This window comes from Nansenia antarctica, assembly GCF_963989245.1.
Source record: "Nansenia antarctica genome assembly, chromosome: 19".
Lineage (NCBI taxonomy): Eukaryota > Metazoa > Chordata > Actinopteri > Argentiniformes > Microstomatidae > Nansenia > Nansenia antarctica.
The window spans coordinates 14814550-14839585 of NC_137692.1; the positions used below are offsets into that span (position 1 = coordinate 14814550).

The 25036-nt window shown below is 42.7% G+C and overlaps 1 protein-coding gene across 1 annotated transcript; it reads right to left on the minus strand.

Annotated features, from left to right (window-relative positions):
- Positions 1–23648, minus strand: LOC308173914 (tau-tubulin kinase 1-like; the record flags this gene model as incomplete). The annotated part of the gene is made up of 14 exons (XM_080548967.1): positions 1–439; positions 1234–3068; positions 11364–11859; positions 12311–12489; positions 13264–13471; positions 15518–15669; positions 16155–16280; positions 16496–16588; positions 17457–17522; positions 19870–19974; positions 20204–20344; positions 21066–21139; positions 21883–22030; positions 23541–23648. 14 exons carry the CDS (start codon positions 23646–23648, stop codon positions 1–3), a joined length of 4170 nt encoding a protein of 1389 aa, XP_080405093.1.
- Between the last annotated feature and the right edge of the window lie 1388 nt (positions 23649–25036).

Here is a 25036-nt window from a genome sequence, read left to right on the forward strand (position 1 = left end):
TTATCTGGCGGCTCTCTTGCTCTCTGCAGTGTGTGGCTTACCCTTCGTGGGTGTGAATGATGGGTGTGGTTTGCCCCGCCTACCCTGCCTGCTGGCAGCAGGTGTCAGGGAGACAGAGTCCTCGGTTTGGGGGGCTTTGGGTTTGAGCGGGGCTGCGGTATGTGCCCTGAAGGATATGAGCTGCCTATGGACTTCTGTGACTGCAGCGCTCCGTCGCTGGCGCTGAGGAGAAGGGCTGTCTGTCCGGGAGGTGGAGTAACTGCGTGGAGAGGTGCTGAGGCTGCGTGGGGAGGGGCATGCGGCGAGAGCGAGGGAAACCCTGCACTGGTTCCCAAGCGAAGCAGGGCAGGGGGAGGAGTTGGGTCTTGACTGCAGTGTCTGGGATCTCTGGTGCTGTTTGAAATTGATGCTTGCGCTCCCTGTTTTGTGGGTTTGTAATCTGAAACAGAGAGACACAAAAAGAACTAATTGTCAACATTGATTGATTCATTTACTGTGGCAAAGCTATCATGTTACGTTTGAGTCAGGTCAATTAAGAATCATTTTGGTCAATCCTTTATAGGGCTCTACTTTTGTCAACCCACAAACTGTGCAAAGACCATAATATGCAATGACAACCTGTAGGTGCTTCTGCACAGGCACAATGTACAGAGGATGTTAAATTCCACATACATTTTGTATTAATAGGCAAGACTAGACACTTTGGAAATTGTGCAGGGGGGTGAATTGCATATAGCTTTTTTTTATGAATATAGCTTTGATGACAGCTTTGCACACTCGTGGCATTCTCTCAATCAGCTTGGTGTGTGTGTGTGTGTGTGTGTGTGTGTGTGTGTGTCAATGGAAAAGGAAACTGTGAACACCACCATGCATTCTCTTCTCTAGAATACGTGGGAGAAAACCACTAAAAAAAGCAACAGGTGGCTACTTTGAAAAATCTAAAATATAAAACATATTCTGGTTTGTTTAACACTTTTTTGTTTACTACATAATTCCATATGTGTTCTTTCATAGTTTTGATGTCTTCAGTATTAATCTACAATATAGAAAATAATTTTTAAAATAAAGAAAACCATTGAATGAGATGGTGTGTCCAAACTTTTGACTGGTACTGTATATGTAGTGTAACACCACAATTGCGCTAAAAAACAACAATGTATCAACATGGTGTTACAATATAATTTAGTGCATATATATCGCATTGAGATACATTAAAAGTGCTCTTTGACTCACCTATGTACAGCTGAAGATTGTGGCTTATGGACACTGGGTCCAGTGGGGGACTCAGGAGAGAGAGTGACCAAGGATCCCTTCACTGGTGTCATGGGACGGGGTATCCTGCTCCGCTGACGCCCAACACCCCTCTTCTCCATGTCCTTCCTGGAGAGAGAGTCATCTGAATCATGGGTATCCTCGGAAGCGGTGGCAGATGGGGTTTCCCAGACTTTACAGCCGTCGTCCCCTGAGGAGGCTGAAGACGAGGCCCTGGAGGCCAGCCTGAGCAGGCCGCCCTGCCTCATCTCTATCACCCGACGTGCCAGATGTGGTCGTTTGGGCCTCGCTCGCGACTTAGATTCCCTGAGCGATTGGGATCCTGACTGGTCAGAGCCGGTATCCTCCTCAGACATCAGAACTGGGATTCGGCTCCATTTCTGAAGCCTGGTGGTCACTGGTTTGCCGGCTTCTGGCAATTTGTTCTCCTGGTCCACAGGTGACGTTGGTGGTTCAGGAAGGTGTTTGGGATACTCCTGTGAGGAGGTCCCATTGTCTCGTCCGGTCTTGCTCTCCGTTCCAACCAATGTCATCTCTAGGGGCATGGCAACGGGGGCGTCGTCTTGTCCAGAGGGCGATTTTGATTTTGAAGAACCTACCGAGAGGGCTTCAGGTTCTTTAAGCGGAGGTGGGAGTCTTGACTGGATCACCCTGGTTCCAAGTTCCATCTCTTTCCCAGCAGAGCTGAACTCCGCAATCTCTTTCTCTATTACGCCTTCTTCCTCAGCCTCTGAGTTGGCAAACTCCTCTGGCAAACTCACTTCCTCTCTCTCTGGAACATCGTCATCGACTGTACTCTTTCTCTTTGCCTCGTCCCCCTCTGGTTCTTCCCCCTCAAACTGTCTCTCTCTGTCCCCGTTCTTTTCTCTCTCAGACATGTCACATTCAGATCCATTCTTCTTTCCCTCTTGGTTGTCGCTCTGTGGAACGTACCAACCAGAACCCTGGTCACTCTCCTTGTCATTGTCCCTCTCAGAGATGTCCCCGTCTGAATGTCTCTCCCTGCCCCTCTTGTTCTCTCTATCAGACACATCCTCCTGCATGGGTGAAGGCTCCTCAGCCAGCCCAGGAAGCAGCTGCCTGGTCTGCAGAGCACTCGAGGAGCTCATGATGTTGAGATGGGTGGTCTCTGCGATGTGGAGGAAGGTACGCTCCACTTTGGTAAAAGGGGTCGAGGTACCAGCGGTCACAGCACTGGTGGGGCCGGCGACGGCAACGGTAGTCAAAAGGGGTTTGGGCTCAGACTTGAGCACCGAGGACAGGGTACCAGGCTCTGACACTTCTAGCAGGCTTCCCAGGGCCTGAACTCTTTCGCATTGGGGCGTAATGGCTGCTAGAGTACCCTGGTCCCCATCCGGGGGCAAGTCCAGATCGCCCACCACCACGAAGGACCTCCTCATGTCCCCAGGTGAGAAGAGAACCAGGGTTTTGGAGCCTTCCTCTGCATCGGGCTCGCAGACGGAGGCTCCAGCCCTGCCTGGGATACCCTGCAGGGGCGCATCAGCAAGGAGGGTGGAGGGGGCCCCCTCGTCCTCACCCTCCTGGCTACACTCGTTGCTCTTTGGGCTCCCGTCACTGCCCGCCTCCCCCCTGCTCTTGTGGGTGTCCAACTGCTCAGGACGTGCTCTAGCACCAGGCTCAAAGGGGACCAGGAGGGGCAAAGGGCTAGCGGTCAGCATGGCGGAGAGGAAGTCCACCTGTCTTACGCAGCGCAGGGCAAGCAGGGTGAGATCAGGCATCTCTCCGCTCTGGTCCTCCACACCGTTAACCGGATAGGGCGCACTCTGCTCATATGCCTGCAACACACAACAAACAAGCTGTTGGATTCTTGGCTATCAAGGAATAGTTCTTGTATAGGTAAATAAGCCAACACTTCAACAGGAGCCATTATGCCCTTCAGTGAACATATGAGATGTCATTACAGTTGATTTAAAGGGATGTTGTCAAGTGATTCTTCTTGTACTGAAAAGGCCAACTTATTTTATGACAGAATCCCCGTCAGAAGACTACATTTAATATGCTGTGATCCACTTTTCTTTTCTTTTTTTTTGCATTTTGTTACCATGATAAAATGCAAGTGTATAACAAGCCCTGTTTACACAGAGGCATGTTCCAGTAATTAACCAGCAATTCACTGTTACTGTTGTCTGTGTAAACTAATCTGGGGTAGGGCATAGCGCCAAATTTTAGGCGGACCTAGTTATGGGAGAGAGCCGATAAAAAGCTGATCAGGTAGGTGTCTTTGTATATGGGGCAGAGGTGATGTAGAGGTATGCTCATTTGCATTGAATTCCACTCGTGCCCCACCTCCTCCTCCCCAATGCTCCCCAACTCTCCCCTACCTGCATAATGCATTGCACTGATGTGTGTAAACAGGATGACCCATGTAAAGTAGTTAAATTAAGGCCAGTGTAAACAGGGATCAGGCAAATATACTGGGAAATCTTTTTGAGCATTTCAGTTTTCTCTGTGGTAGTAAAAAATATTTTCTTTCGTAAACACAGTGAAGTATTCAGAGGGGGGTTCTGTCAAGTTGGACTAGAGTGTCTGTAAGATGTTTTGGTCATATTTCCTGAATGAATAGGGTCCTATGGGTACCAAATACGACTACTCAGTATCTAAGAAATCAACATATGTAACAAAAACCTGTCTGGCCTAATCAACTACAACTAGGTGGAACATCCTTTTGACCTTATAGTGACTGACTTACACCGCCACAACAAAAAAGTCATGAAGTGCGTGAGACAGCTAACATTAAACCCAGTAAATTAGACAATTGCTAGCTTATGACCTCTTATGATCACTTAAGTCACTACTATAACATTGTGATATAGCCTAGGTCTTATAAAAAAAAGTTTCAAAGGGTTACTGTACATGTGTGATGCAAACCAATACAAAAGCCTGCCAGATACTTTCAAGGATGTTGATTTCAGTAGCACTTCTTGCATAATAACGTTCATCTTTGTCACTCCAAAGTCCAAACCCCCTTCCTGCCTGGTGTCACCACTATTCTGTGTATTCACTTATGTATCAATGTGTTAATGAACAACTTCTAAAATGACTATCAAAGCATCACCCATGACTGAACAAACAGAGGAAGGCAAGGACAAAACTTATCCTAAAGTACTTCCCCAAATCCTTTAATCATATTTTGGTTGTATACAAGCTTCTAAGGATTGTCTAGTATAGTTTACATACATGGATAAAAAAAGGCACAAAAGTCTATACACAGAATTATATGTTCTTTTGCTTTAAAACTGCTCAACCCAGGTGTGAATTCAAGTGTAGCCTTGGATACAATGCTTTGCCAAACGTATTTACAGCTTAAAATCAGATATACAATGCAACATAGCATGCTGAAAACAAAGTAAAAATGTTGATTCAGCCATGTACTCATTTACATGTTTGAAACAAACAAACAAAAAAGCTTGAATACATGCATTACTTGTAGATATTACAAGTCAACTGTACAGAGTTATTGCTATACAAAAATGTTTACATTATTTTCTCAGAAGGAACATAGTGGCCTCCTTTTGTCTTTATTTTTATTTATTTTTTAAAGACACTCACAGATCATTGTGTCCTACTCATGGCTGACATTTGTTCTCTTTTACACTCCACAATTTGTGAAGTGATACACAAATTGTCTCACGAATACCCCACCCTCAACACCCCCCCTGGCCCCCCGCCCCCCCCGCCCCCGCACACTGTACACTTAAGCAAAAAGGGCTTTCATAACATCAGGATGAGTCCCCTGCTTCACTGAGCTACAAGAGAGTGCAATGTTTTCAACAATAATAACTATATATATACAGTATATATATATGCCTCTCTGTAGGTAACAATCTGATCTGTGAGCATCCTTTTTTATGGAAATAAAGTGAAGTGCAGCAGATAATTCCAGACCGATACAGACATTTCACAGATAGTTCATCTTACAAATGTACTGTACCACATTTAAACAACAGACTGCTCAGACTACTGCATAGACTACTAAAAGTTAGTCATAAGTAGACTCTCAGATTTTCCTGACCACGTGACTAGCCCCTCAGAATCCTAGTCACCAGCTGTAGATAGAAGGGTTGGGGATCAGGCTCTGGGGGCCGACATGACTTTTGGCCTAGATATGAACTCACTGCAGAGTCCTGTTCCGTTAACCAGGCTTGTGGGATTAATCCAAATTTTTCCTACACAGTTAAGTAAGAGGGAAATTATATGCAAGGTTTTTCTTTATTTAAATCTAAATCATGACCATGTTAAATCATATCAACTGTAATTTGATTATTGAAGTTTAATCAGGCTTTATAAACCGTTAGTTTAAGCAAATCAGCATCCAACATTCTTTATTGAGAGCTGAAATTGAGATCTGAAAATCTGGAATCAGTTCGTTGCCTTCATGGGTGCCTGAAACAGTGAGATCGTTGGTGAAAGTATCACCAGCCAGCCATTCAGCATGAAAGCAGTGTTGTATGTCACCTAACAATAATCGTGTAAATAGCACAATACACCTTGCATTTTTGAAGCTATAATACACAGATCATATAACCCTAACAGGCATCATAAGGGTTCCTCTTGGTTCCTTGCGCAAGGATATGGATTATGATACCATCTTAGGTCACTTCATCAGATATACAGTATATACATCAACTTCTTTCAAACAATTACAGTTAAAGATACAATAACACTGTATATGAGCAGCAAATCTATATTTGTGACGGGTGCAGCAAAATGAAGCCGTGGTCCTTCATAAGAACAACATAACTGTTCTCTGTCCAGGATCTGTACCGAAGTATCAATGTCCAGTATCATTGAATGGTAACAAATACAGTACATCAATACCTGGGACCTCATGCATCAAACATATAGTAACGCTTACCCATCATTAAGGGCGGTCATGAATCATTGCATCTGATTCATCCTGATTAACACTTATGGGATTCTTTTCCCAAAGATATTAACACAGAAATCAGACCCTGAGCCTTAACACTTAGGGTGAATCAGACCCTGAGCCTTAACACTTAGGGTAAATCAGACCCTGAGCCTTAACACTTAGGGTGAATCAGACCCTGAGCCTTAACACTTAGGGTAAATCAGACCCTGAGCCTTAACACTTAGGGTAGACGTTGCAAAGATAACCTACCAAACAGGAAGAAACCAAATGTGACAGGGTCTGGTGAAAAAGTCCCCAAGTAGGGCAAGGGCATTCTTTTCACAATCTTTTACAGATTATGAAAGTGTATTGTAAGATGTATGTGTCATACATTGTTGAAGAAGTTATGCTTATTTGAATATTGGTACACCTCAAACCAAATATCGGAGAAAAACGCTCTGAATCAAAACAGACACGTTTGCTACCATCGCGTTGGTAGCTAGGTAAGCAGCTAAGAAAGAACATCGCTATGAACATCTAACTGCATGTTTCGCACATCACAACATGCTGATAGAACATCAACATGCTAAAAACACATAGCTAGCTACACATAATTAGATGTGTCCTTGCTTTTGAACACGCCCTTAAACCTAAGTTTGTTTACAAGCCATGTATCACTAACCCAGTAGCTGATGGCAGACGATTCAGTGAATCCAATTCACAAATTAGAACTATTTAGTGATCCTAAAACTGTTAAATAAGCTTTTTGGTCATTTGCACGACTTGAAAATTGCCGGCAGCTGACCTTTTCACCAGACCGTGTGACAGATGGTACATAGTGGTACATAGTGTGTGCCAATGTAGTTTCTTGGACACAGAAGACCAGATGTCCAGGACCTTTTCGATAGAGTCCTACCAGAGACTTTCAAGTGAATATGCTTTTCAGACTTGGACTCGGCTTCATCTACAGTACCAGTCAAAAGTTTGGACACACTGTCCCATCCTGACTGGTATTGCAAGTCTGGGCAACCTGCCCATCATAATTACACCTTTAATCTAACCTGTCAAATTACAATTACAATTTCACAGTGTAATTTCCAACTACAAAAGACTAGAAAAGACATTGTGTGCATGTGAATTAATCTTTCAAGACAAAGTTACATGTACTATAATGGGGAAGACAAAAACAGCATTCGGCCCTTAAACCGGAACGCTAAGCCAAATACCTCCTCTAGCACTGTTGGTTCAACACCCCCCATTGTGTCCTCCCACCCTGTGTCTCCCCTGCATCTGTTACCGTCTTACTCCTTCCTTTTGTCTGAATAGACAAAATGCGCAAGGTGAGTGTTATTCCACTCTAAAAAAAACAATGAAAACTATTGCCTAGTACTCTATTGCCTAATGATTCATTATTGATTGACAATCAAATATAATCTCTCTATTTGTCTCCAACTTTCTGGCGTGTTGATAAAGTCAAATCAACGTAGACCATAATTTGATATAAACTGTTCAAATGCATACATTACAAAGACCAATGAAACAACATGCTATCCATTGTTTTGTTTTTTCTGTCAATTCAGTGAACAAATTGTATCACCATGTAGTGGGGGTGCTGTTTCCAGAGCTGAATCGATACCCTATTCTTATTGTTACGTTTTTTTGAGTACACATTCCCTCTCCCCACTACTCAAATATGTTGGACAGATTTGGTTGACTATTTGGCATCAGACCTTCAAGTCAAAGACTGCTTCCTAGTTCACTGGGCTGTTCTCACAGGAAGAGTTTGACCTTGTTGTCCTACTCTTTGCCTATGCATACTCTCTATAAGATTATAATCCCAGGGATCAGGATAGTTTCCGATGCCACAAATCTGAGAAAGCCTTACAAACTATAATTCTGGGCAACCCATTATGTTCTCTGTGTTAGACACACATTCATTAAATAGATAGATAAACAACGTTTTTATACCTCTTATATGCAGGGTTACATGTAAAAAAAAATATGTATGCGAACCAGGGTTGGAGTCACATCGATTTCAATTCAGTCAATCCAGGAAGTGATTCAGAATTTAGAATTAAAAAATGGAAGTGTTTGATGTAAAAAGCTTATATCTTTCAGTTTGTTGAGAATTCATTGAAAATAAAAAATACAATTGTTTTCCAATCATTGAATTTACATTAACTGACCCCAACCTTAATGCAAAAATAAGCTACAGCACAGCTCAGTAACATTTCATTGCAAGAAACTCTGATTACACCTCCTTCGGCAAATTGCATTTAACAAAACCAACCTATGTGGAAGATGATGATGATGATGATGATGATGTTGTTGTTGATGATGATGATGATGATGATGATGATGATGAAACGATGGTGCGGACACACACACACACACACACACACACACAGTCCTGTTCTGTTAAAGCACTTCTAAGCATATGCAGATGTAGGAAAACCTGGCCAAAGCATATACTCCTAGCCTGAGTCTACCACTCACACCTCTACACAGAGATTTAAAAACAGTTTTTCTAACAGTAATGTCTCTCCTCTCCGCTTCTCTGTCTCTCTCCCTCTACATCCACAGGAGCCACTGAGCCCTTGGCCACCCTGGCGGCCAGTTTAAGCGCCTGGACACAGGCTATTGAATGACCTTGCCTGCACTTCCACCAAGAGTGCGAAAGCTAATCCTACTTTCTAAACCAACAGGCTCACCCAGACACAAGGTGAGGGCCCCATTTTATTGCAAGGAATAGAAAAATAAACTCTTCTTTCCTTTCAGTATCATTCCCTTATTAAATCCCCCCCCCCCCCCAGATAAAGCCTGTAGTCGTGTGTTTAGTGAGGGGTTGGGGGGCGCGCAGGGGGGGGGCGGCTGTCGTAGCGCGTGATATAACCAGCCACACAAATAAACCAAGTGGTTTTCCAGATCACGTCTTGTTCATGAGCTTAGCCAGCATTTGTTGGAGCTGGAGGCGGGAGAGGTTGAGGACCGAGTGGCGGGGACGCGTGCTCCCGGGGCTCCCGGGCAACAGGGGCAAGTGGCGATGGCGTGAGGGGAGGCGGGCCGGGCTGCTCTCCGCCGAGCGGCTGCGCTGGATCAACGCACCGGCCTCGCCGTGGGGGTACTGCTCCGTCTCCAGTGTCGAGGAGGAGAACACGTACGACGCCAATCTTCTCAATTGGTTGGGCCTCGGGAAAGAGTGTTGGTGGTGGTGGTGGTGGTGGTGGTGGGAGTGGGGCCTGTCCTCCTCCAACTGAAAAAGACCAATAAGAGTGGAGGAGAAAGGGATCAGGCGGGGGGGGGGGCCATGACTCCTGCTCTGTCTCAAAAAAAGAAAAAAGAAAAAAAAAACACTCTCTATCGCATTGGAATGTGTCTGTGTGTCTGTTGCAGCGAGAGCCCCCACAATCATATACACTCACACACAACAGCGTTATAAGAGATGGGTTTTCTTTTCTCTATTAATCTCTAATTCCTTTTCTTTTTTTGACTAAATATGAACTAAGAGAATAATATTTGGTTGTTCAGTATTTGCTGAATGTTCAAGTGGGTGTGCAGGCAAAGGTCAAAGTTTCTTTTTTGGCCAGAATATATTTGAGAATGACTTAATTTAAACATGTTCCAAGGCTGAGAGTGGAGAGAGAGGAGACACATATTCATACCAGTTTACTGTCATCATGACCAATAACATTCCTATTTGCTTCTTTGATTGCTAAATGACATCTGCAATGAGATGATCCTGCACCATCAAAACCCAAAAATCCACTTCATAATATCCACTCACCCAACTCCCCAATTTCCTCCGATTTCAGTGATGTAAATGTATTTACTGCCAAAATGAACGTCAAAGGTATAAAGTACAACACAAAAGAGGGCAAGGCTATCAGCAACTCACTTAGCCACTGAGTGGCTGCCACTCTATTCCACATAATACACAGCCCAACTATACTCCTATTACACAATAAGGTTTAAGACACTAATGCCAGAAGAAGATGGTGAAGACAATGGTGATGGGCTGATCATCAAGAATACTAATATCATTTTTTATTGAAAGTAAACAAAATAATTGAACAGTTATAGTGTGAATATTGGTGGCTGAAACAATTACGTATTCCATAATATTGCAAATACTCGTTGGCAAATCATTGTCATGGAGGCCAGTCGATAGAAAATTGTGTTTATGTTTTTTTTCAGAAACTAACAACATTCTAAGGCACTGAGTAAATTCTAATTTTCAAATGGTTGAGGGCATCTCAAAAGAATCCAGTAACACTTAGCCTATATATAAAAAACAGTTAACGGTGCTTAAGACCCCAATTCGTTAATATTCGAATTAGATGAGCATACAAGATGACATTTACACCAAGATATAACAACCTCTAAACATTCATAGCACCATACAGATGTTGTCGGATGACATTATAAAACTGTATTCTGTACCTCATCGGTTTAATACAGTTGTGTAATGATCTACGACTGCATAGGTCCACAAGCCAAGGTGCTGTGAATATGTTTAAGGCAATATACTTCATTGAGTAAAATGTTAGGCCTAATACTGAAAAAGTTGTACAATTTATATACAAAACAATATGTTTTGAGCTTATGCATAGAAAGTTGAAGTTAAGTAAACTGAACACAGGGCTTATAGTGATGGACCAACAAAACCTTATTACAGCAGTCTCAGTAGCAGTGATTACAGCAGTCTCAGATGATAGGTAAGTGTAACATAAACACGGACATATGGAAAGCCTGAGGTCTATCCACTGCTACAGTACTGTACAGTGGATGAGTCAGAAAAAGATGGTTAAAGCGAACATAAAGAGAAACTGCACAGATGCACAGGGTGACAAACACACACACACACACACACACACACACACACACACACACACACACACACACACGTGTGTGTGATGGGTTAAATCCCTTTCAAGACAATTTGAATATCAATTTGGCTCAAATGGACCCCAACCTACACTCACACACACACACTCACACACACACTCACACACACACAGGTTCCATTTCAATGCCATTTGAATTTCAACCAGGCACCAAAAAAACTAAACCTGACACAAACACACACTATGCCGCAGCCTAACCTCAAACGACCTGTCTGTTCTGTTTTAGACGCCGTCATTGCGATACTGCGACCCCTCAGGGCAGCGAAGATCCTAAAGATTTTCTGAACATGAAATGTAAAATCCGAATCAGCTCTTACCTGCCCGTGAGGTCCGAAATGCTCCGCCTCCTGTCTCCGTACATCCTCCTCCGGCAGCGTGCCCATGCCTCGCGTCCCCCCGCCGCGCTCCCCCGCGTGGCACTTGGGCCTCACCACCGCCTCCCCCCCCCCTCCTCCTCCTCCGGCCGCCCGCAATCTCCGGCGCTCCTCCTGCTCCTCCAGGGGCCGCAGTTCCTCCGGCTCCTCGTCGGTGGTGCCCGAGGTGGTGGGCTCGGCCCCTGGGTGAAAGTCCCTCAGCTCCGTCTCCTTGTTGATCATCACCCACTCCTTGCTGTCGAAGTCCTCCTCCTCGGCCAGCGGCACGGAGCGGATGAAGGCGTTGCTGTGGGCCTCGGGGTCGGCCCCGGACGCCGCCGACGCCTCCTGCCGCCCGCCCCCCTGCCGGTCGCCGCCCCCTCCGTCCAGGGAGTGCATCTGGGCCGGCTGGGACGAGTACACGTGGCGGGAGGGAGAGCCCAGGATGTCCATCCGAGACCTTTTTGGTGGAATAGAACAGAACAGATGCTGACATGACAGATAAGCATTTACATTTACATTTTTGGCATTTAGCAGACGCCTTATTCAAAAGCGACTTACAATCAATACATTTGAATGCTAAGCATGTGAATCATCAGTCCACCATTCGTGGCAGGAAGAGTAATCTAGCTCAGGCCCGGGGCCATTGATAGAAGGAAAAACCTTCTTCTATCACCTTCTTCTAAAACCTAGTTTTTGTTTTTTGTTTTTTGTTTGTTTTTTTAATACTGGAGGAACAGAGAAACAGTACAAGGGGGGCAATAGAAGTTCTTAGGGACACAGTAGAGGGGAGAGCGGGTGTCTTTAGGAGAAGCAACGACAGTAGAAGTAAGAAGTCATCCGTTTGATAAATCGTCGTAGGTAACCCAGAGCGCGGTCTTTATACGTACAGCATGTTGCAGAGCACTTACCGCTTGTCGTACACGTCCGCTCTACCGTCTGCTGCTGACAGCCGGTCAGACTCCGGGCTATTGATTCGCCGGAACCTGGGGGCACGGGCCTGAGCGCCGGGGGAGTCTGGGGGGCCTCCTCCCCCCGGGGACACAGGACACGCCCCTCTCGTAGCCTCGTCATCCGTAGCCACGTGTGTCTGGAGGACAGTCGGGTTTCTAAGGTTACCATGGTTGCCACTACTGGGCCTACAGAGCCATTGTTGTAGAATTATCTAGATCAAGTTGTGTTTAGTACTCCAACACAGGTCACACTCGGGTCACTCTAATAGAGGCATTCGGGGCATTAACACTAGAACAGTCATGGGTGGGGTCATTTGACCAACTGAGTAAAACAAAATGTATACCTTTGCACTCGATCAAATTTCATGAGTTTTCCTAGATAAGTGCATTCTACCACCCAGTATCCTTACATTTTCAAAATCACATCAGGATAAGATTTTTTTTTTACACAGATTTTTTTTTTACACAGTTTTTCTGTGTAGGAGGCAGGTGAATTTACAAGAGGCGCCAACTAGTGGTCTTTGTGTGTCTTTGTGTGTCTTTGTGTGTACGTAGCAGCTTCCCATTCTAAAGACTATGGTCATTTGACCACCAAGGCGGCGCTAAGAGTAGGTGAAATAGACACGGCTGTCCAAATGTTTACCTAATGTGACCATTTAACCATTTCTAAACTTCAAAGCTAAGAATAAACCGATTATGTTTTCAAAGGTAGTATGCAAAGTTATCTCATTGATGGTGTGTTTTAAGATAAGATTACATGTATTTATTTAAGTTCTCTATATATTGTACAAGGGTACAAAGGTAAATATTATTTGTTTTTCTCAAACATAATATATGCATTTGGCTCAAACAAGACGAGGAAGTGTGTCCTTTGGAGTTTTTATTGGAAGGATAACTGTTTCAATGGGTACCTTGCTAATGCTGATCCTGAGTTTGTTGCGGTTGAAGTCGGTGTCCTCCCAAGCCTCCCCCTCTGTTTGGGCTCGGGCCCCCTCGCAAGGCCCTCTGGGTAATAGGACAGGTGGGGCATTCTCCTGGTCACTAAGGTGCTCATCCTGGAGAACATCATCTGTGTTCTCCCTGGGCAACTCCCCAGGAACCAGAGTCATGTTCACCACCCTGCCAATTACAAAACACCGGCGGACATTTTGGGGATGAAAACTTCACACATTGACATCTACATGATATTATCTAATATATATACACACACACACACACACACACACAGAGATGACAACTTGACTGGGTAGTGAAGGAGACCTATTCTAACGTATATACTGTATATACACACACACACACACACTCTGAGATGACAACTTGACTGTATATCGACATGGGGGTAGTGAACTTTGCATGTTACATCATAGGAGAATGCGCTGCTATCATACGCTTCCTCCTGGACCTGCACTTCATCATAGTCCACTCCCTGGTGCGACTCATAGTGCCGTTTCTCTCCCTAGTGAACAACTTCCCTACGCTACTAACCAACTCTGTGCAGATTATTATTATATAATAATCACATCTCACTGTCTTTTCACAAACAGTGGGGGAAATAAGTATTCAACATTTTGTCCAGTAAATGTATTTCCAATAATTATGATAAACAATGAGCCTATTCAAGTTAATTAATTGGTATTAACTCAAACAATCCAGGCAAAAAATCTCCATATTAAAGTCCATATGTAAATAAAGTTATGTGTAATAAAGTGGAATGAAACAGGAAAAAAGTATTGAACACACTAACTGAAATTAATTCAATATTTAGTGGAGAAGCCTTTGTTTGTAATGACAGCTTCAAGGCGCTTCCTGTATGAAGTAACTAATCGCCCGCAGTATTCAGGTGTGATCTTGGCCCATTCCTCTACACAGATTGTCTTTAAATCTTGAAGATTGCGGGGGGGCCCTCTTGTGAATCTGGATCTTCAGATGCTTCCACAAATGTTCAATTGGGTTTAAGTCAGGTGATTGACTGGGCCATTCCAACAAGTTGATTTTCTTTCTCTGAAACCAATTGCGAGTTTCCTTTGCTGTATGTTTTGGATCGTTGTCCTGCTGGAAGGTCCACCCACGTCTCATCCTCAGCATCCTGGTGGATGGCAGCAGGTTCATCTCAAGAATCCCACATGGCTCCATTCATTGTTCTTACAATGATATGAAGTCTGCCAGTACCACGAGAGGAGAAACAGCCCCACACCATGATACTTCCACCTCCAAACTTCACTGTTGGTATAGTGTTATTCGGGTGATGTGCAGTGCCATTTCTGCCAGTTCAATTTTGGACTCATCTGACCAGAGTACATGCTCCCAGTAGTTCACTGGCATGTCCAAATATTGTTTGGCAAACCTTAAACAAGCTTCAACATAGCTTTTCAGTAGTGGAGCGGGCTGAGTGTGCACAGAGGCCATGGCGGTGGAGTGCATTGCCTACTGTCCTTTCTGTCACAGTTGTACCTGCTGCCTCCAAGTTTTTCTGGAGCTCTTTCCTAGTGGGCCTTGGCTCTTTGGCTACTCTTCTGAGGGTGTGTTCTCACTAGAACATTTGCTTCACTTGGAATCAGAGTTTTGGATAAAATGTGCTTTGCTCTGCGTCGTTTGGAGCTGTGAGAACGTGCATTCGAAGTCACTCCCGGAGCAAACAACCGACGCATGCTCCGTTTGAAAAGGGGGGTTTCGCTCAAACGACGCATGCATCACTTCGCTTCGCTTCGCTTTTGGTGAGAATGCTGCTCGAGGCTGTCCATAGGAAAACAACAGTGCATGCGTGTTGATCTGGCTAAGAGCAGGACGAATGGGCAAAACATTATTTTTCTGACCAATCAACTACCACGTCTGTTGCTTCGATTGCGTGCTTTGATTGCTTCGATAACGTATGTTACTTCGTTTACATAAAGGGCTGTGAGAACGCAAATCAGAGAAATAATTTATGCAACAATGTTGCAATCTCATCCACTTGCTCCGGGTCCTGATTCGGATTTTAATGTGAGAACTTGACCTCTGTATCTCATGAAGCGTTTACGAGTTATATTCTTCATTAATTGAATTCATCAGACTTCAACAGAACAGTTACTATTTCATATTTTACATTTAACCCCCAGAGCTAATGACCTATGACTCGTTATGTACAGTAGATGAGCAACCGGAAGTTTTTAATCTTCATTTCCTTACCCCGCCATGGCAGCAGTCTGGCGCGTGTTTTGTTGAGGGGTTGACGTGCTGGTAGAAAGTGGTGCATCCGTCCCTCCTTTTTCCCAATCAAATGGCTCATTCTCTGTGATGATACGCTCCTTCATACTGTTCTCAAACACCGACATCAGCAACTGCATGGAGGACCACAGTGTCATGTATGGAATTACATTTGTGCAAATAATATCAAGCAAACATCTGGGTTTAAAAGCAAATAAGTGATATTAATATTTAAACCCCCTAAATAATATTGAAAACATTCCCCCCAAAATGTTAGCAAACGTTGTCGAGTAGCAAGCAATAGTTAATTCCAAATGTATTGAGAGCAACATTTCGAATGTTTTGATTTTATGTTTTATGTGGGAGTGCCAGAAGAATAGTTTGTTCCGTCACTCCTAACCCAATTGACGAATGTAAACGTACACTTTGAAATGTCACATACGCCTTTATTCTAAACCACACCCACACATAATGAATATGTAAAAACTAACAAACAAAAAAACAATGTTAAAAAGCTAAGACTGTGGGTGTGTCCCAATAGTCTGTCCTCCCACAAACAAGGTAATGCACGTGAACACTAAACATTTTAAATGAGACAGAAACTGAGAGTATACCATACCTGATAATCTGGCTTGGTGTAGTATTCAAGGCTTAAAACATGATCCAAGAAGACATGGAACTCTGAAGGCATGTGTTTGAGCAACATTCTGTGGTCGTATCGCTCTTTTATCTGACCTACTTGCTCCTGTTTACCAAAAAGAACAGATTTTATTTAGTTCTACTAACAGTAGTATTTATTTGGTATTTAAATGGTTATTTCAGGTAATTACATGACATTATTCAACAATGCTAAACGTCTTGGATACCAATTGGCACAATTTTGGTAATTGTCACAATGAGATGTTGTAACCCAGATGTAAGCATAGTTTTACAGTAACACAGTGACAGAAGACATCTCACCTTATCTTTTATTTTTCGCCATGGTAACTGACCAACTGCAAATTCTACCAACATGTAATATAGTGACCATAGATCATCATGACGTCCCATTTCCTAATACAGGAGAAATATAACATGACCAGAGACACACAGAACGTTAAGATAGCATCAGCAATATATCCTCGTGCACTCCAGGGCAACTTCCTGCTGATGAACATCAATAAGCATTATAGTGTACAGAGGACAGACTTCCTGGCTCCACTTTCAAATTCCTCACAAATGTATAGAATTTGAAAGCATTAACCCACCCATTCAACAACTTCCTCGATTAATCACTCATTTGTTATGACTTCGACCTTTTTGAGTTTTACAATGCACAGTGACTGCCAATACATTGTGAATTTGTTTATTTTATTGGGAACACTTTACATCCATAAATGAAATTCATTGGTAAAAAAATTAAAGGCATTTTTGTTGTCTCTCTGTTTTTTTAAAATGTTTTTAAATGTATTTTCTACTGTCCTTTGTTCATTATTTGTTAGGCTTAAATTGTTCTGTATAATGTTATTTAGAAAATAAATGTTTGAAATGGGTTCATTTTTCTTTTTACAATTCATAATAATAAAATAATATCAAAATCCAGATGGAGGTGGCCTGAGGTGGTCTAGTGGTCTAGCACCGCGGTCTACAGTGCACACATATGCCCATGTCGGCATGGGTTCGACTCCGGCCCATGCCCTGCTGACATGCCCTCTCTCCCTTCTTCTCCTTACTTTCCTGTCTCTCTTCACTATATCTGTCCAATAAAATGAAAAACTATGAGTGGGACTGCCCCACTCAGATAAAATAACTTAAAAAAAAAAAGCAAAGTCTAAGCAAATATGAATTCTGTTACTGTTGACACAGGAAGGTGGGTCACTGTGTATGATGATGTCACATTGATCAGTACATCTTTATTTATTTAACATAAAAAGACACTTACTTTGTTTTTATGAGCATTAACTGACGCATAACGCACAGTTCCCCGAAAGCCTGCCACAGTTCTGGGCTGAAAAACAAAATAAGGTTAGAGTTCTTGTTTTAGCATAATATTTCTGCATAATAATTGGGACTGTCACCCAAATAAGCAGATTGATGATACATACATGTATTTAAATAAAAACAAAAAATGGAGAAATACATTGGGGGGACGGGGAAATACATCTCAAGCAAGGTTATGCACAAGGCAGGGCAACCATTTTTCTGTAAAACCATACTTTGTGAGACTCATATGGTCGTGTACAAATACTGTTGGCCTGATGTTCCGAAAGGCCACATAGTGGAGTAATGATATTTAATCAAAATATAGTGTTTATGAAGTAAACGATTCGCCGTGTTTCAAATCACAGGTATGGTTTTATCGAACATAGTGTTCAGTCCAGCTTTGGAAGGTCAAAGTTGTTCCAAAAGCATTTGTAATTGCAACAATTTTCGGGGAGAAGTGGTGCATTATCTGACAGGGGTGCCAATATTTTTGTCCATCACTGTATATATATATATATATATATATATATATATATATATATATATATATTATGCACAAAACAAAAAATAAAACCAATACAATCTGTACAATTTCGAAGTGTGTGTCAAACTGAAACTGAAATGGGGGGCAAGCACCTGACAGATGAGACGGGTCACAATCATGCGCTTCGAACAGAAAAGGCCAAAAGGAACAGCAAAACTGCAAAACATAAAAAATGAAAAAATAACATGGCAGATATAGTATGAAACAAGTGAATTTCCAAACCCCTGAACCAACCCATTGCCACACTTAATAATCATTGAATATTCCCAATCAATAATGTAATGTCGTAGTTCTCTGTGAATAAAGAATCAGTTAGGTATTTTACTGTCATAATGTCAGACTAATACAATAAGTGAATCCTCCCCATAGTATGTTACGACCAACATTTTTTAAAAATGATCGTACCTTGAAATTGTTTAGTTGGCTACTTATTATTGGTTACCCATACAGTGCGTGCATACATTTTGTGTATTTTAGGTCCCACAGGAAATGAACCCACCCACAACATGAATGTAGCTAGTACCATGCTCTACCAACTGAGCCACACAGGACCACAAGTTAAGCACTGCCTGGGTTTTATTCGCCTTTTAAGATACCAAGCAAAATAATACTGAACATTTAACAGATGAGGTTTCTTAAAAACAATATTGAGAGAACACCCAAAAACAGTCTTATTGAGTAGGCTTACACTATCATACAAATATGCCTATATGCAAGTATACCTGTAACCTATTTAGTATCATTCTTTACAGCAAACATTCTAAATGTACTTGATCCAATTCTACACTATTCCTATTTCTCATTTTGAAACCCTCATAGCAAGCAAAGTAAAAGTATGTAGCCTCTAATGAATGAATGAATTGATTAATTAATTAATTAATTTTAATTTTGCCATTTAGCAGACGCTTTTAATCCAAAGCGACTTACAATTATGAATTACAGGGACATTCCCCCTGGAGTAACTGAGGGCTAAGTGCCTTACTCAAGGGCACACTAGTAGTGGTGTGGTTTCAGGCGGGATTTGAACTCACAACCTTCCGATCACAAGTCCAACTCACTATCCACTAGACCACCACTACCCCCCATAATGACCCATAGGACATCTCCTGTTTCCGTAGCGTGCGGCGGCTTGATGTACAAGTACACCACCTGGACATGACGCTGGTATCTCGCAGGGTCTTAGCCCCAATCCAACCCGTAATGCTGAGTGCCAAGCAGGGAGGCATCGGGTACCATTTTTATAGTCTTTGGTATGACTCGGCCGGGGATCAAACTCACAATCTCCCAATCTCAGGGCGGATACTCTAACCGCAAGGCCACTGAGCTAGACTAAATATAGTCAGATTACATCATCGTTATTACTCATTTATCATCACTCATCTGATACAATAACTGGAAACTGAATGCTTGCATTCAGAAATGAACTGCCATTTTGGTTCAAAAGTGGATGCTGATGGTAATGACCTTGACAATATCACATACTGCATTCTGCAGATTGGTCCTCAAACATTGTTTTAGAAACTATTTGTTACAATTTGCCATAGGAGATGATATTCTGAGAAGGGTAAACACCAAGCCCTGTATGACTATAAGTAACTACAGTGTATTATGTGTGTGTGTACTTCTGTATATTCTGTACTTTTCTATTTCATAGTGTGTGCGTGTGCGTGTGCATACTATGCATATTATGCGTGTGTATGTGCGTGTCTGTGTGTGTGTGTAGAAAGTCATGCTTACATTAATCCAATGCTTTTAAATTCATGAGCCTGAGTAAATGAGTCCACAAAGGTACGGTAGGATGCAGTAAAAGCCTTCCACTTTCACTTACCGGTCGAACCTCTCCAGTGGTGTTGGTGTACTGGCGTGCGAGGCCAAAATCTAACATAAAGCACTTCCTATGTGTCGACGGGAGCCGACCCATGGCGAAGTTTGACTGGATGAGAGAAAACAACGGAGAAACATATGAATGAACGGCCTCGTCTGTTGTCTTTGTGATTATGTAACCCCCTGTTATTTAATGCATGTTTGATGCAATGCACATTTTAACAGACAATGAAGTATCCAATAATCGGAATCATCATCGTGATTTAAAATGACCATCGACATCAGAGTGGTTTGGGATTGAGTGTAGGAGCGAGTTACGGAGGGAGAGGGACACTCACAGGCTTGATGTCTCTGTGAAGGAAGCCCACGGAGTGGATGGCCTCTATGGACTCCAAGATCTGCTTCCCAAGGCGTAAGGTGGTGCTCATGGTGAAAGTCCCGCGAGGTTGACTGCGCCTCAGGTCAGCAAGGTTCCTCCCCTTGAGTCAATGAATGAATCTTATTTGACAGTTTTTTTTTTTAAATACCTAGAAGGTTGCTTCAGCTATATGAAAACAACCATACACACATCATCACGGGTAAAAATACTATAAAGTCAAAAGACAATTCCATTGTGGTCCTTGTGGTCAGACAAGCAAACATCTGGACAGCTAGAGCAAGGCTGACTGTTCAGGCATCTTACATGTGATTCAAAATGTACAAAACAAGATCAGCAATAGATATGATCACAGATGTCAAAGACACCTCAACCAGCTCGCTGTAGAAATGACTTTGACAGCAGTCTGCTATAAATTGTTCCATTCTACATAAGCAGTGTATAAATATTTCTATCAAGATTAACTCTTGAACCTATATGACACAAAGTCTGTAGCACTAGCTTGAGAGAGAGAGAGAGGGGGGTGACTGATGGAGAGAGAGAGGAGAGAGAGAGAGAGAGAGAGAGAGAGAGAGAGAGAGAGAGAGAGAGAGAGAGAGAGAGAGAGAGAGAGAGAGAGAGAGAGAGAGAGACCCGGCACTTTCTGTTTGAGGGTGCATTCGTAAATTCGCTCTGGAAATCTGATCAGTACTCATGGACTGCCTCTTGTCCAATCAAATGACTTGGTCCCTTTATGACGTTGAACCCAGTGTGCGCTCTCAGAGCGTATTTACAAACGCACCCTTAATGAATACTTGTTTTGTATCAAATATTGATTTGATTACCTGAAGTTGCATGACAACATAGTTAAACTTCTCGTTTCTTCCACATCCAATAAATTTGCATACATGATTTTTTCCTGTGGAAAAAAAAACAATAACTCACAATAACGTCAGTAATAGTCTTGATAATCCAAAATCACATCAGATAACATTGCAGCCATGGGTGAGGCTGGGTTTATCCAAAAAACCTTGACCCCAAACATTTTGGAAGCAGAAAGATTGCTCACGCCCTTGTTAACCCCGTAATTGTTTATGAGAAAGCAATCTGAAATCCTATCCAATGTACAGTATATGTAGCCTGAGAGCAGGAGCCTATCTCCTGTTTCCGTAGCGTGAGGCGGCTTGATGTACAAGTACACCCCCCTGGACATGACGCTGGTATGTCGCTGGGTCTTACCCCCAATCAAACCCTTAATGTTGAGTGCCAAGCAGGGAGGCATCGGCATGGTATAACAATTGGCTGGTATAGCCTAACAATTACAAAAAACTGGCCTTCGGCAAACCGTGTGTGAATTGGGGATGGCATGGGGATGGCATGGGGACAGACGAGGTTCAAAATATGTCTTCTACTCACTAATGACTAGGGTGAAGCTCAACCGGCTACCACAGTCTTGTGGCTCAAATCCTGTCTGTCACATTGGCACAGACAGACACTATTCACACAGAATCAAACTGCCAGACAGATCGAATGGATCGTATGGATCCTAGCTAGACAGCTTAGTTTTCACTGCCATGTCTATTCTTTGTTGACTGCAACACCATTATCATTGATTGATAGTTGCCCCTTAGTGAAGCCTCTCAGATAGCTCCCTGCCCTTACCTTGCAGTTTCTTCAGGACAGCGACCTCCATTTTGAGGACCTGTTTGGGCTGAGTTGCTGATTCCACCTTCAGTGCCACATTCTCCCGAGTCAGCAGATCCAGAGCCTCGTAGATCTCCCCGAAACCTCCCCCTCCGATCTTCTTGAGCTGAATGTGACAAGAAGATGGACAAATGTAATTAACACAAAGGAACATATAACACTAATAATTGTCATGGTTCCATAGGATCATACGGAGGCCCCCTGGGGTCACATGGTAGAAAAAAAATATTTGATGTGTGAATCCTGGTTCCCTCGGTTTAGTAATTCGTTCCCTCGGTTTAGTAATTCGTTCCCTCGGTTTAGTAATTCGTTAGGGTTAGGGTTAGGGTTAGGCCCTACGAGCCAGAACGATCGCAAGGATTAGGGTTAGGGTTAGGGTTAGAATCCTTGCGATCATTCTGGCTCGTAGGGCCTAATCCTAATCCTAACCCTAACCCTAACGAATTACTAAACCGAGGAAACAAATTACTAAACATAGCTTTTGTTCTTTTTCCAAAGTCCTTGCCTGTTCTTTTCTGTGGAATTCCAAGTAAGTGACCTTTCATCGTCCTACACTGCACATCCTTACAGTAATAACCGTCTTGTCACGACTCAAGAGGCATCATGGCCATTTACACCCCTCACACACCTCACTCTAAAAACGCTTGGTCACTGACACATCAATCTTGTCGTCTTCTCCACTTCTACTGATGCCTGAAAACTATGCTCAAGTGCATGAGATGACCCTATTAGAGTGTCCCTGGTGGTTTAATGTGTGAGTGTCTCTGCACAATGTTTTGATGATTTATACAATTAAAAGAGCACATTTTTTGTGAAGTTCATTGAAAACAAACCTCCTTGTAATCAGAGGGCCGGTTTTATAAGATGGAAAAATAAATATCTGCTTAGTCCATGTTACTTTTGTATCACTTTGAATAAGCCACTCCAAAATAAAAAACATCCCACATTAACTGTATAAGTTACCTATATGTGACAGGGTCTGGTTAAAAAGTCCTCAAGTAGCATGGTCATTTCTCAGTGCAGATTGTAAGCTTTCAAATGATGTCATACATTGAAATCTGAAGATATTGGAAGATTATATATATCTCAAAGCTTATTTGAATGTTGGTCCACCTCAAACCAAATAGCGGAGAAACGCGCTCTGAATCAAAACACAGACAAAATAGCTGCTAATTTCGTAGTTTGTTTACAAGCCATGTAGCCTATCACTTACCAGTAGCCTACGGCAGACGAGACAGTGAGTCCAATTCACAAACTATAGCCTAAGTATTTAGAGATCTTAAAACTGTTGTATATTATATCAAGTGGGCTCTTCAACACTTCAATTTTCGTAATAGGCAAAAAAACGATTTTTTTTTATATTTTGCTCATTTGCACGACTTCAGAATTGCCACCATGCGGCCCTTTTCACCAGGCTGTGTCACATATGTATCGTTGCTTGATAAAGTATTATTATGGGCACAGCCTAATTTCCTCTTATTCAGTGCATATCTTTTCAATTGGGGGAAGAAGGCTATCTACACTGCAATTGAATAGGATATGGTTTGAAAATACCTTTTAAGTAGACTAGCAAAGTACCCAACTCTGAATAGCTCCTGGTAGGAAAACTCACTCACCACTTTCCATCGGTCCTTCACCATGCAGTTTGGAGGCAGGATATCCACCACCTCCCCTGCACCATTCATGTTTTCGTCGACTTGGGCGGGCGGCCCTACACACTGCATTGGTGAGCCAAACAAGGGCACTGCAGTTCCTGACTCGATTCAGCCATTAGTCTGTGAAGAAACACACCATTGAGTTACATCTGAGCTAACACAAATCATATCAGAGAGATAACCAAAAAAAGCAGCCATCAGAAACCAACATTAAAGAAACTGAAACAAAAATCAGACATACTCCTACCAACAAACAAACATGAGTCTGAATGTTACGGTACATGTGGGAATACGGTACATGTGGGAAAACTAGGGTTAGGGTTAGGTGCTACGTCGACTTGGTACATGCTGGCATGTCTAACCCTAACCCTAATCCTATCCCTATCCCTAACCCTACCCCTAACCCTAACCTTAACCGTAGCACCCTAGCACATAACCCTAACCCTAGTTTTCCCACATGTACCGTTACATGAACATGACCTTTTGGCTTCTCTTTGCATGATACAGGAGAGAACGTTTTTAAATAAAGGAGGTAGTCTACTCCCTGATTCCAATAAGAACACAGATATTAATTTTCAGTCTGTACTGCAACCTGCACTGCACCCCCCAAAATGAAGGTATATCATCCCTTCTACAGATATATTTCAGCAAGTTAAATACATTCTAAATTGTATTCCTTCGTATATCTTTTATGATGGGGCATATTTATATACCGGTAGGCCTGTATCTGTTATATTTATCATGAAGATTTATGAACCCTCAAAGTCTCAAAGGAGTATTAGAGAAAAACACCACGCTTCCAAGCGCACGGTTGTGAGTTTGAATCCTGGGTTATAGGATACACTGGTTAGTTAGAATATTGGAAACATGCATAGCCTTATTATAGGCTAGTATTCTATTTTGGGGATACATATACTAGGGACATTTTCCAATTAACATACATGACTAGAGCAACCACCAGACATGCACATAGCCTACACTACTTATTGTTCACAAAGATGCGCATGAATAATCAAGTCAAATAACGTATCCGTCAAGTTCACTTCAGACCCAAGACCAAGTTGGTTGATTGTAATACAAAACCTGTATCTGAAGTGATAAGGGTCGGGTTCGTTCACCTGGCTAAAGGTATGTGGTTAGATCTTCTTTTAACAGGCTAACCTAACTTAACAGGCGACGCACCGACAGTCTGCACATTTTAAACACCGTAAACCTGTCTCCGAACATTTCCAGCTACATGCATACATGCATCCGAACCAATATGCTTAAACCTACTTCCATCACAATGATAGGCCTTTATGAACCATGATCATACAAGAAGCTGTCCTGCGTTAAACCGAGCCCAAGCTCTGCAAGTATGTCTGCATTCGGGCCTAGAATATGTTTATACCAGCAGTAGGCCTAGTAGGCACAATCGTGAAATTCGAGGTTAACCAATATCACCTCAACAAGTAGCC